This window comes from Panonychus citri, unplaced genomic scaffold, assembly GCF_014898815.1.
Source record: "Panonychus citri isolate SS breed McGregor unplaced genomic scaffold, ASM1489881v1 Contig00011, whole genome shotgun sequence".
NCBI lineage: Eukaryota > Metazoa > Arthropoda > Arachnida > Trombidiformes > Tetranychidae > Panonychus > Panonychus citri.
The window spans coordinates 1,707,057-1,720,589 of NW_026515416.1; the positions used below are offsets into that span (position 1 = coordinate 1,707,057).

The following is a 13,533-nucleotide window of genomic DNA, read 5'->3' on the forward strand; positions in this document are numbered from 1 at the left end:
TAATCGTTGGAAATCTGGTTGATTGTTAATCCTTTTGGAGAGTAATTAATTTAATCTCATTGTAATTAATCATTGAGATGATAATCTGATGCTTTCATCAACAACGAGACACGGAAAATGTTTCAGGTCAAGGTCATCTAGAAGGTTAATCAATTGTGTTTACAATTAAGCTGACAAGTCTCAACGATCAATTAGCTTTCAATTAATTGATTTCCCAGATAATTTAATTTAGGAAAATTATCAATTGTTTACCTTAATCAATTTGCAATTATCTAAGTATTTCCACTCAACCCATTGAAATCAGTTAATTGATTAATCGTCAAATCGTTCAAGTTGTTACAATTAAAGGAGATCAATTAATCTGGTATTAAGTAAATTAGTTCAATCAAGTGTTTACAATTGAACTAATCATATTGAGATGTTTATTTGATTACCAGATTAATTAACTTTAATCTATAGATAAGATAATCAAGTTATTCAAGTGAAATTGGCATTTTTTTAATAATAATAATATAATTTGATTTGATTGTTTCCAAATTGTTATTTTGTACATTTAGTAATTCATATGAAAACATTGGTGACAATTGAAAGACAAGGTTAGATGATATATAATTGATCAATTAAAATAACAACTATAATAATAATCAAGGTGATAAAAGCATCTTTCGTTAATTATTTTAACAATAATCAGGATTAAAAATAATTTGATTAAGATTTTCATCAAAGATGAAGTAAAAGTAGCTTAATTGGTATAATTGATATGATAAAACAATTGATTGCTAAGCATTTGTTTTGTATTACTGTTGATGTTATTGATTGTTAATTGTTGTTGTTGTTGGTGTTGGTGTCATCTCACTTTGTTTAAGGGGCCAATAGTAATAATCTCAATCATTTTGTACTTTTTCATAATTAATTGATCAACAATTAACAATCAATAACATCAATTGTATTGCACTTGATTGTCGGTGAAATTGGATCACAGTTGCCGTTGATTGTTGTGACTTTGAGCATTAGTGACAGTTATTCATAATTAGATTTAACAAAAAAAAGGCAAATTGGAATGAAGAATTGAAAAAAAAAACAATTTGATTCCAGGGTTGTGATTAGTTGATTTCGATAGTTAATTGTCGTTTTAAAAACTAATTACTGGATTTTCCATAGTCTATAGTCAGATTATCTTTGGATTTCTTTAAGTGTTTTCACAATGCGCTTGTTAAGCTCTTTGAACATCGTTGGATTAAATTGTTTACTGATTGATTGTTGAATTTCTTGAAATCTTAGACTAGTGAATTAACTGTTTCAACGTCATTATGACAATTGTGTACATGACGATGGTGTGAATGGTTATCATGGTTATCGATATTCTTTTCTACAATATCTTCTTGATTCCCTGTAGAACAGCAAGTTTTACTCTTACAAGTTCCTCGATCTTTTGAACAAATGTAAAGACAACCACCAACTTGTGATTCTTTCGGGAATTCTGGTTGAACTGTTGCCAGAGTGATTCCTTCACGAGCTAAAAATTTACATATCTGGTTGGATAAAATGTTATACGAGTTACTGGTTAAAGCAGGAAGAGATATGTGACATGTAGCAATTATTTTATCACGAGTTAAACACCAAACATGAAAATCGTGAATCTCAATAATAGTTGGAAACTCGCGACAAAGAGCTTCTTTAACTTGATCAACTTCTATGTGTTTGGGAACAGTTTGTAATAAGATGAGTCCAGACTCTTTCATTGAAGGATAAATCATTGAGAGGATAATCACAATTCCTGCAAGTCCAGTGAGCGAATCAATCATTGAACAAGTATCACCATCGAGGTAGTAAAGGCTAATTGATGCTCCAATTAAAAGCAATGAAGTTCCAATAGATTTAATTATCTTCCATAGGAAATTCTCCTTCTTCTCAATCGTTTCCTCTGTGGTAGAAAGAAAAATATAAGAAATAAAAAATAAGTGACAACAATTAAGAAAAAAGTAAATATAAATCAATAGATAATCCTGATAATCTTCAATACAATCAAGTCTAATCAACTATTTGAAGAGTTCGTTGATATAAAATAAAGGTTAATTTTCACTGGGAAATATTGTCAACAATTTATGAGACTCGAATCATTGACCTAAAAGACAATTTAAATCACTTAGACTATTAACACCATTGGGTTTATTTTTAACTATTGTGATCTAATTAACTTTTTGCTCCTTAAATTAACTCAACTATTTTCGATGTTAATATAATAACAAGCAAGTGAGTTAATTAAATTAAATCATCACCACAATCACAACAATAGGTAAAACTTGCGTTTTTTAATTTAGTTAATTGTAACTATTTCCTGTACATTAACCAAATCAAATCAATTTTAATCATGAATCACTAAATGTTATTGCAATTGTTAATAAATTGATACAATAATTGACATATATTATATTTAGATATGTTTACTAAAATGATGATCAGTTTAATTGTTACCTGATCATAACCGGTAAGGTTATGTCAATATCTAATTTAATTGAATTCACATATATCGTAACATCATTAAATCAGGACAAGGGCAATCAAATTAATATATCAAAGAGTTAAATAGTCAATGATGATTGTTAATTGACAGATTTGATCAAGTATTATGGTTAATAATTAAATTGTTTGTATCATGAATCAGGTAAATACAATGAATAATATTAAAGGTACAATCACTTTAATTGTTTCTTTTTAATATTGAATAAATTACTATTATCTTGATTTAGTAATCAACTTTTCTGTAAATTGCCAATCATTAAATGAATTGAAATTAATACAATTACATTGTATTATTGTGTAAATTCATTGTACTGTTTAAATTGTTACTGAATTAAAATGATTGTTACTATCATTAAGCTAATAAAACAACAGTAATTAAAGCAAAGTTAAGTAGGTTAATAAAGAAATCAAGGTTGATTAAAAGTAGACAAAATATCAATTAGACAAATATAATTAAATTATATTGCTATGATTAGAATTAAGAAAATGTTATTAATAATAATTCATTTCAGGATTAGATTTGCTGTTTATGGTAAAGACCATCGACCTTGATTAACATTAATTGATTCAGATTATAATTAGATTTTAAGTTAACCATGAAATTTAGCATTGATTTGTCGGTAAATTTTACCAATGATTAGAGTAAAGTAGTAATCAAAAGTCAAGAGAGTAGACGTTAATTGTAAGATAATCATTAATAACCTGTCAAGATCACAAACCTTTACGTTAATCGTTCAAGTTAAATTGTAACTAAGGGGATAATCAATTTGGAATGAAGATTAATCAAAGAAAATAAGTTACCACTAATTGTGGTATCATCATCATCAATGTAATTAATTCTCATGGTAAAAAAATGTTTCTATGTTAAAAGTTACAATGTTTAAATTGATTAGTTGCCAAAAATAATTTAATCATCACCAAAGCATTTTTGAAGCAATTAAATTTTTCTCACTAATTAACCGTAAGAATCAACAATTGGATAATTCTGATTATCTTAATCAACCATTGACAATTTCAAACTTTTATGACGAATATCAAAAAAGATTTAGTTGTTTAGTTTTGAGATTGTATTGATTGTTAGGAATGGAAAAAAACTCAAATTGTTGGAACTTAATTATTTCGAATAATATCAAGAGGTAATAAACTTCTCTTTTCATATTGGAATTAACAGTTAATCGGTGAAATTAATCCTGTTTCTTGAGAAAAATTAAAACTAATCAACTGTAAACAAGTAGAAAAAACAAAATTTTCGTACAGGGTTAACAATCTAATCAATTGGTTATAAATAAACACGAAGGAAACTTGATTTTTCTGTGGTGAATATTTGATTGATTGCTGATTAACGGATTATCTTTGATTGTTTTTGTCTTAACAATAATTACCAGATTGATTGTTTGAATTAATTAGTAGTTTATCCTTTTCATCCTCCTCCTTGTCCTCGTTGGAACCAGTTTTGTTGGCGGTGATTTTTTGGGAGACAATCTCAAAGTCACCATTTACAATACAATTGACTTGAACCTCTTCACCACGGATACTTAATTGTACATTTTGTGTTCGAGATGATTCTGTAAGTGGGAGAAAAGAACAATTTATTTATAATTAAACATGTAAAAGATTTGTTTAAACACTGTGTATACCCTTTTGGTGTTTAAATTGATTGCTTACCATTGAAAAATAAACATCTAAACAAATTTAAGGCTAAACTGTTGATCCCAGGGATCAACAGGTAAAGAGGATTAGTTGATTGAGATTCATGATGAGATGAATGGATCAGATTGAGGATTCCTTCAACGAAGACGGAAAAACACATAGCCAAGATGAAGATGATGTTAAATAAGGCACCAAGAATTTCAATACGAGCCCAACCAAATGTAGCCCTTAAACTGACTGAATTAGAAATCTAAAGAGAAAAAAAGCAAAAAAAAAGAAGAACAATCAATCATGCTAAATGGCGAGAAAAGAATAGAAAATTGAACAGAAGAATAAATTAACTTACCCTGTTACTCATTAGAGTTAATAAAAGTGTCATGAAGATGAACATATTAAAATAACAATCGGATAAAATGACCAGAGAATGAGTGATTTGATTCATGATAAGCTCAGTTAAAAACAGTAAACTAAATAAGATTGTGATTAAGAAGAATGAGATTGTCTTCCACATCATTAATGAATTCATTGTTTCACTATTATTATAACTGCAATTGTTGAGAAGAATGCGAACAATCAAACAATTAGATAGAAGAAGAAACAAACATTAAAAAGAAGAAAACAGAACAAGAATAAAGAGAATAGAATAAAATAACATAAAATAATAAAAAATAAAAAAAGAAAAGAAAAATTAACTTGTTAGTTACAAAGATTAACTAATAAGTCAAAAAGACTCTTTCAAGAGTCTCAACATAGAGAAATGTTGACAAGTTAACAAAAAGACTAAAATAAATAAAAGAAAACCTTTTAAAGAAAAAAAGAAAGACAAAAAAGTGGTGACATCTATCGATGGGCTTAACGTTCGTTCGTTAAACGATCGACCGTCAGGTGGAGCGTAAAAGGTTCAAGAGTTTTGGTTTTCCCTTTTCCCTTGGCAACCAAAGAGCAAAAATTAAAGTCAAATCAACACTTTGACAGAAAATCAATTGTTAATTCAGTTGAAAATTAACAGAATTATTAAGATTCTGATCAATATGTTGACTAATTTTTGCAAGTAAAAGGAAAATGATTAAGTTTAACAATTAGATGAAGATGTTGAGGTGATGATGAGGATGGAGAACCAAATGTTCATAATAACATTCAGAGATTAAATTCGATATTTTAATGGATTTTCTTTTTATGTTCAGTCCAGGGAGATGATTTATTCTGTAAAACGCTTCGAAAAAATGGTCTAGATGGTTAAATTTTCAGTGGATCGATCTGTTTGGTCAATTTCGAATTTGAAAATTCGAAATTTGAATTTCGCGGTCAAAAAGGTTTAAAACTCTACCATTTGTGTTACTATGTCTCTCTCTCTCTCCTTTGGTTTATTTTTTTTGTTTATTGTTTAATAATTGGTTTGGTTTCCTTTGATCACCATGACCAAAATAAGGTTTGATGAAAATTATGAATATGGTTTAATTGTTATATGTCTCCTTTTGGTGTTAAATTTGATTGCCATGGCCATTAAAAGGCTGCAACCTGTTGTCAAAGATGTTCCCACAACGATTAAACAACCTCGATTTCGTAAACGGGATAAAGTCATTTTCTTTGGACGGAAAATGTTACGAAAGGTTCGAACATCTTTCCAAAAATCTGGTAACCATAGGATTTTCCGTCTTAATCCTTACCTTCATCCTGAATTTATTAGTTTAAGGCCAACATCTACCTTTACCAATGTTACCATTATTGGTGCTTCTGATGATGTTCCATTGGAAGCTTTTTGTATTGAGCTTAATCAGGCGTTAACAGCTCTTGGAACTGTGATTACCCTTTCCTCTGATTATATTCGTGAGGTTCTTGGTCAAAGAGCATTTGATGTCTCCAATGAAGCTAAATTGTCTTCCTGGTTGAAAGAACAAAAAGATCAACATCAGCTTATACTCTATCAATGTGATCGAACCTTTACAACTTGGAGTCATCGTTGTATTCGTGCTGCTGATTGTATTCTTGTCGTTGGATTAGCCAATTCACCTCCTACCATTGGTCGAGTGGAAAGACAACTTGACTCAATTGCAGTGAATACTCAAAAGGAACTCGTTCTTCTACATAGTAATCCCTCCAAATCTCCAGAAAATACTGTTCTCTGGTTAAACATGAGAGCTTGGTGCTCTTGGCATCATCACATTCGATGTCCAAAAAGAATGTTCATCAAAAAATCTCCTATGGAAATGAAAGAATATTATTCAATTGTTACTTCTGAGCCTATTGCCGTCCATTCAGATCTTTCCCGATTAGCTCGATGTCTAACTGGTACTTCTGTTGGATTAGTTTTAGGCGGAGGTGGTGCTCGTGGATCAGCTCATGCGGGTATGATTAAAGCCATTATGGAGGCAGGAATTCCTATTGACATGATTGGTGGTGTTTCCATTGGTGCCTTTATGGGTGCTCTTTACTGCCAAGAAGGTGATTACAACAAATTTAATCAAAAAGCTCGTCGTTGGGCTCTAGAAATGACCTCATATTGGAGACAAATTCTCGATTTAACCTACCCTGTTACCGCGATGTTTTCTGGTGCAGCTTTTAACCGAACAATTCATAATGTATTCGGTGAGAAACAAGCTGAAGATTTATGGTTACCCTTTTTCTGTATCACTACCGATATCTCGTCAAGTTGCATGAGAATCCATAGATATGGTTCTCTCTGGCGTTATGTTAGATCTTCTATGTCTCTTTCTGGTTATTTACCTCCTCTTTGTGATCCAGTCGATGGTCATCTACTTCTAGATGGTGGCTATGTAAATAATTTACCTGCTGATGTGATGAAAGAAGTCATGGGAGCTCATACAACTCTCGCTGTGGATGTCGGAAGTCAAGATGAAACCGATTTATACAATTATGGAGATACTCTTAATGGCTGGTGGTTACTTTGGAAAAGATGGAATCCATGGGCCACCCCAGTTAAAGTTCCCAGTTTACCCGAGATACAATCTCGCCTCGCCTTTGTTAGTTGTGTTAGACAATTGGAAAGAGTTAAAAATAGCTCTTACTGTACATACATTCGTCCACCAATTGATAGATTTAAAACCTTTCAATTTGGTAGTTACGATGAAATTATGAATGTTGGTTATTCTTATGGAAATACTTTTTTCAACGATGAAAAATTTGATTCATTAATCGCTAAAATTAACTGAATCACAATTAATAGTCTACTTTCTCTCTCTCTCTCTCCTCTTTGTAAATTAATCCTTTCACTTTCACTCTCTATCTCCTAATAATCACAAAAAAAAACCAAATCAAATTACCATTTAATATACATATTTTTTTTGTAAAATTAATATTTAAATTTAATTGATAAATGCCCTTCTTTTAATTTAATCATTTCATTTACCCAACGATAAAACAAAAATCTAGACAAAGTTAACAATTTACAATTCATATTAATCATCTGATTTACTGATTTTTTGTTTTTTTCCTTCAACCGTTAATATGATTAACAGGCAATGTCTTTTTTACATTGAGTTTGTCATTGAATTAATATCCAAGGCCAAATGGTTTACGCATTTTGTTTACAGTTAATTCACTTGTTTTGCTTTTCTCAACATTGATCATGTGTCGTTAACTCGTATACTTAAATTGTTACTTGCATCAAAATAATAACAATCAGTGAAAACCTGTTATCATTTCAACTCAAATCAACAGGAATCACTTAAATTGTGAATTAACATTTTCTAACCATTGGATTGCTTCAAGTAGACATTCACTTTCATTGGTAACAATTAACACTTGATAAACATTATGATTCTTATTGTTACCATCCTGGTACTGTGACTGATTATGGAAGATTATAAGTTAGCTAATTGTCTAAAAGGTATTTAGTCAGAAAGGAAACAATTAATTGACTTAAAACACAATCAACTGAATTCAGTTTTATAGATGAGGTGTGATGGTAAAAAACCAACACAAAGGTGAAACTTATTGAAGGATACAAATAAAACCAGATTATCAATGAGATTACAAGGGATTAGTAAAAGAGGCACTCCTAACAATTAAAGTACCCAACCATTCAATTAGATCACAATTAGATTAGATTGTTAGTTAACCGCCAAAAAAATGTCAATAAACCTCAAGAGAAAATGAGAAAATCTGATTTTCTGATTTTCTGAAATTCGTTCGCAGTGCCATCTCTTGGCAACGAAAAGAACTATTATTTACTCTTTGATTTTCTCAACAATTAAGGTTAATTAAAATGTTTAGTGATTTATCTTTGAGACGAATAGAATAATTGTTGAGAACAAATTGTTAATCCATAGATTCTGTTTCATTGTTTCATCTCATTAATCTATTAACTTAGTGCATATGATTAAGGATTTAAATCACATCTTGTGATTAGTTTGCAATTAGTTTATCAGTTAATTCATATGGGCTGAGTTAATTGTTATCGGAGTGTTGAAAACTTCATTAGGATTATTGATTAATTGTCCGATAAATCACAGAATTCAAGTAAATTCAGAAAAAAAACCAAAATCTTGAGATAAGTTAAATGTAACATAAAGACTAGAATATTATCAGAATTTAATTAGACATTTAATTTAGCTGAATCGAAATCGAGTTTAACAATTTAATTAAATACATTAACTTTAGTAAACAAAGATGATTAAATATAAACTACAAACTGATCGTGAAGTTAATTGACACTTATAAGTACATATCCACAGTTAAGGATATGATTAATTAAGAATACATTTAAGAAAATTAGTTAATTTAATCACAAGAAATAAAAAACATTCTGATTGTGACAATCAAGAATGGAAACTTTTCTAACCTTATTGATTAACAATTGTGTCAATTTCTGGTATTAAATTGTGAAAATTTGAGCCAATTGAGTGAAACATATTTGATATCATTATTATATCATTAGTAGAGTGTTGATTACTTTTTAATTATTTGATTAGATTGAGTTTACATCACAGAAATGGATTAATTAATTATTTCAAAGGTAAAACATTTTCCTTGAATTTTCCGATATAATTACCTGGTGGATAGTAATTACATACGACGTATGTACCTTTAGAACCTGTTGATTTACCGCATCCTAATTGTTTCGAATCTTTCCAAATTACTTGAGTAAAATGTCCTAACAATTAAATAATCGAAAAGTGAATCAAAATCAATTTTCTTCCAACAATTAAGGTAAATTGGTCACTTACCTGTTCCACTGGTGAATGTTGCTTTATTCCAGTTGTATAAATTGATCTCATCGTACCAAAGTTGAACTGGTTTCTCTCCTAACAGAGTAACAATTAACGTTAATTAAGCTAATCACCAATGTAAAAATTGACTAATTACCGTCACTATTTTTAGCTGAAGTCCAAAAAATGTTTTCACCATACTTATTGTTAGGCCTGTGGTACATAGCCCCGTTAGCGGCCAGTTTATCAGCCCAATCCTTAGCGACTTTACTTATCTTAAAAATTAAATTTCCAATTCATATTAAAAATTGATAACAATTAACTAATTGTATTTATATTTACCTCTTCATCAAGAACCAAAGGTTTAACTCCATGTCGTGATCGGTAATAATTATGTTTAGATAAACACTCTTGATCAAATTGTTTGTCAGCTGATTTTTTAACTTTCTTAAGTGATGAACCAGAACAATTAATTGTAACAATTAAAAGGCAAAATACTGAGAAACATGATGAACGATTAACTATTGAACCCATTTTAACGTATTAATAATTAACAAAACTGATTGTGACAAAAGTTAATTAGTCTCAGTATTTATACATAAAAAAAAGTAAATCAAATTACCAATCACATGGTAAATTATCATCATAATTATTAATATAATTAGTTTGATAATTGAAACAATTAGATTTCCTTAATTGTCAAAATGAATAAAATGAAAATCCAAACAAAGTAACAAAAATCAAAATGAAATAAACTTTTCAAATCAATGATTTATTATCAAATCTACATAATTATAAACAATCAGTTGATTGTTTTATCATGGAAATTGATTTAATTGTTTTGATTATTTCTTAATCAAAGGTAAAACATTTTCTTTGAATTTCCCCATAAAGTTACCTGGTGGATCGTAATTACATACAACGAATGTCCCTTTAGAACTTGTCGATTTACCGATTCCTAATTGTTTCGAGTTTTTCCAAATCACTTGAGTAAAATGTCCTAACAATTAAATTCGCAGTCAAATAATTACTTGTGACAATTAAGAGATGATGATTAACTTACCTGTTCCACTGACGAATGTTGATTTATCCCAATTGTATTTCTTAATCTCATCGTACCAAGAATCAACTGGTTTATTTCCTAGAATGTGATTAGTTTTAATTGTTGTGATTAAATTGTTTGATCAATTCTTTAATTGTTAATTACCATCAATATCTTTAATTGAGATCCAGAAAACATTTTCACCAAATTCACTTTTAGGTCGATGTGACAATGACCCAATTGAAGCCAAATGATTTGCCCAATTTTGTGCTAATTCATTTAACTGTGATTAGTTTTAATCACAATTGAAAAGATTAAGATTGTTAATCCAATTGTAAGTGTAACTGTTAATCTAATTACAATTATATTCTGTCAAAGTCGTTGACATTTTATGCCAATAATCAATATAATCAAAAATTTTACATCATATCTTAAACAATTAGTTGATTACTATAGTAATTTAATTTTCCTTTAATTGTGAAAGCTTAAATTTTCTGAATTAATTAACTATTAATAGCTCACTTATTATGTTTATTGTTTCAGAAGACAATTAGTTTTAATTGTTTTAAACAATTTTACCAGTATCTAAATCCAATCAAAACTAATTTGGTTCTTAATTGTTAGTGTTTAATTACCTTATCGTTAATTGTGAATGGTTCAACTCCATGAAGGGATCGGTAATAATTATGTTTATCAAGACATTGTTGATTAAATTTTCGATGATCAGTTAATTGTTCACCTTTTTTTTCTTGGTTTATTGGTTCAACTGATTTAACAATTAGCTGATCAGTTGATTTGTTTTCTTTATCATCGTCCAATAGTTTATCCTCAGTAATTGATTTACTATCAATTGTATCACCTTTAATTTGACCATCATCAGTTTTAATTGTAGCAATTGATTTACAATCAATTTTATCTTCAACTTTTGGAGTTTCAATTTTTTTAATTGTTGTTAAAACTTCATTTGAATTTTCATCAATTTTAATTGTTTCAATGCTCGTATCAGATGGTAATTGATCAAATTCAGCCAACAATTTATCAACATCATCACATTTATCACCTAGAGGACACAGAGAGACAATTAACTAATTGTGAACAATTTAATTCTAATTGTTACCTGTGATCTCCTCAACTGTTGTTGTTATTTCCTTGATTTTACCATTTTCAATAGTCTCACGTTTAATTGTTTTCTTAATTACTGTTGATGACGAGCCATTAATTACATTGATCACAGTTGTTGTTGTAATTTTTGATGTTGATTTACTTTCCATGATGATGATGATGATGATTAACAATTAAATTAACTTTTCACGAACACAATCCAGTAAAATAGTGAATCAAACTAAAGTTAATCAAGTTGATTATATATGCAACTTATCAGTTTGTCTTGATTGTTACTGATGCCGAATCATGATTAACCTAAATTGTATCATAATCGTAAATCCATATAAACATTATGACAATTAATTCCTATGGCTACGATAATATTAATAGTAATTGATTAAGAAACTAAATCAAGAGTAAAGAGTTAACAACCAAATATTAAATTAAGGTGAACACGAAAATAAATTGTTATCAGTTAATTATGACTTTGATTATTACTAGGATCTGTTAATTGTAACCTTGATTAGTGATGTGTCAACAGTTGATTTGATTGTATATTCAATTAAATTGCCTTTCTGTTGATACATATTCAAGTATTGTGAACGGATTAACTTGTAGATTAATTGTCAAGATACAATTTGATACATTTAATTGTTACTGATTGATTTGTGATAATAAATGAATTACATTAATCAATATTTCACTTAATTGTAGTAATACCATTAAAGTGTTGTCACTTTAATTGTTGATTAAATTGGACAATCAAAGGGCCAATTAATCACAGAATTGAGCTGAAAAACAGAGGAAACAGTTGACAATTAGTTTAATTGTAGTTTGGAAAAGTTTTTTAGGCTTAAATTGATTTATAATTAAACATGTTAATGATCTCAGATTAAGGAAATAATTGACAACAATTAAGAAAATTCAATTGGAATCAACCATAAGAAAGTTAATTGTTAAGATAGAAAAGATAATCATTATAACAATTACTTTTGATTCTGATTAATAGACTATGATTATGATATTACAATCAAGTAATTGTTGATGATTATGAAATGTGAGCCTAAATTAAGTTTATCACAAAATTTTGATTATTTTTGTAAATTGTTACTTTGGTTTTCACTTGTTCACTTTGATTACTACAATTAGCATTCACTTAGTTTTTTTTTCTTGTAATTAGATTAACTCATTGGATTAACTTTGTTTCTGTTATATTTATTAATACATACTGATGATAAGTATGATTAAATTGATCATTCTAATTGTGCTGTTAACACCAAAGGAAATTAAATCTAATGATGAGTACATGCAATCATCTGATTCTTATATGTCACAACAATCGTGTTCGTGTCCACCATTAAAGCCGATCATCAAGTATATCGCCGTCGAAGTGCCCAAAATAGTCCAAGTGCCAAGTCCCGCGCCACCGCCGATTCCGATGCCTCCACAACCAATGAAACCACGAACTAAATTCATCGGTAAGTTTAGTTGGATTCCAATAAATCCTTGGGTTAATCTTGCTCTTAGATTATGGATTGGATTAGTTATTAGTTTGGTTAAACTTTTTTTTTCTCTAATTAGAAATTAATTTTTCTTTCTCTTGTTCCTTAGCTATTCAAGAGATTCAAGTTCCCTCTCCTGCCTCGGGCCCAATGTCCGGTTGGGGTGGCCAAAGATAACCAATGGACAAGATGTTAATCGTGAGGATTAATCATCTAATTTTTGGCCGATTATCAGATTACCGGATTGAAAATCTATCACCTTTAAAAGGAGGTTAAAACCTTAAACATTTGAAAGATTAAATTAGAAAAATTAATCACTAATCATAATCTTCCCAAGCTATGTAATGATACCTTCTAAAAGTCAATCAATTTACCCATTAAATTATCAATTCTAAACTGATTAGAATTGTGTTCAAGAAAAAATATTCACTCCGAAATTATTAATCTCCGAAAAAGAGATAATCCCAAACAAGTGACAAAAAGAAAACGAAAAAAAAAATATTAGCATGATTGTGACACTTTTCAAGTAAATTAGAAGACAGGA

At 29.1% G+C, this 13,533-nt stretch overlaps 4 protein-coding genes across 5 annotated transcripts; 2 read left to right on the plus strand and 2 right to left on the minus strand.

The window, feature by feature from the left end:
* Nucleotides 1-473: 473 nt before the first annotated feature.
* LOC128389949 (proton-coupled zinc antiporter SLC30A1-like) lies at nucleotides 474-4,942 on the minus strand. The gene is made up of 4 exons (XM_053349612.1): nucleotides 4,520-4,942; nucleotides 4,189-4,423; nucleotides 3,906-4,088; nucleotides 474-1,924 (listed from the first exon to the last, which is right to left on the minus strand). Exons 1-4 carry the CDS (start codon nucleotides 4,697-4,699, stop codon nucleotides 1,278-1,280), a joined length of 1,245 nt encoding a protein of 414 aa, XP_053205587.1. The 5' UTR covers nucleotides 4,700-4,942; the 3' UTR covers nucleotides 474-1,277.
* A 605-nt stretch (nucleotides 4,943-5,547) lies between these two features.
* On the plus strand, nucleotides 5,548-7,576 carry LOC128390262 (patatin-like phospholipase domain-containing protein 6). Its single transcript, XM_053349955.1, has one exon. It carries the CDS (start codon nucleotides 5,589-5,591, stop codon nucleotides 7,341-7,343), a length of 1,755 nt encoding a protein of 584 aa, XP_053205930.1. The 5' UTR covers nucleotides 5,548-5,588; the 3' UTR covers nucleotides 7,344-7,576.
* Nucleotides 7,577-9,070: 1,494 nt separating this feature from the next.
* LOC128391814 (uncharacterized) lies at nucleotides 9,071-11,809 on the minus strand. Its single transcript, XM_053351762.1, has 9 exons — nucleotides 11,501-11,809; nucleotides 11,019-11,443; nucleotides 10,549-10,666; nucleotides 10,405-10,482; nucleotides 10,196-10,341; nucleotides 9,684-9,884; nucleotides 9,499-9,616; nucleotides 9,360-9,437; nucleotides 9,071-9,286 (listed from the first exon to the last, which is right to left on the minus strand). The coding sequence occupies exons 1-9, from the start codon at nucleotides 11,652-11,654 to the stop codon at nucleotides 9,138-9,140; spliced, it is 1,467 nt and encodes a 488-aa protein (XP_053207737.1). The 5' UTR covers nucleotides 11,655-11,809; the 3' UTR covers nucleotides 9,071-9,137.
* On the plus strand, nucleotides 10,582-13,405 carry LOC128390272 (uncharacterized). 2 transcript variants are annotated; one of them, XM_053349975.1, is made up of 3 exons: nucleotides 10,582-10,717; nucleotides 12,727-12,965; nucleotides 13,099-13,405. In XM_053349975.1, exons 2-3 carry the CDS (start codon nucleotides 12,728-12,730, stop codon nucleotides 13,164-13,166), a joined length of 306 nt encoding a protein of 101 aa, XP_053205950.1. In that variant the 5' UTR covers nucleotides 10,582-10,717; nucleotide 12,727; the 3' UTR covers nucleotides 13,167-13,405. The 2 variants fall into 2 exon arrangements, with proteins under 2 accessions (XP_053205950.1, XP_053205941.1); XM_053349966.1 differs by lacking the exon at nucleotides 10,582-10,717 and having other exon boundaries at nucleotides 11,807-12,965.
* The last annotated feature ends 128 nt before the right edge of the window (nucleotides 13,406-13,533 follow it).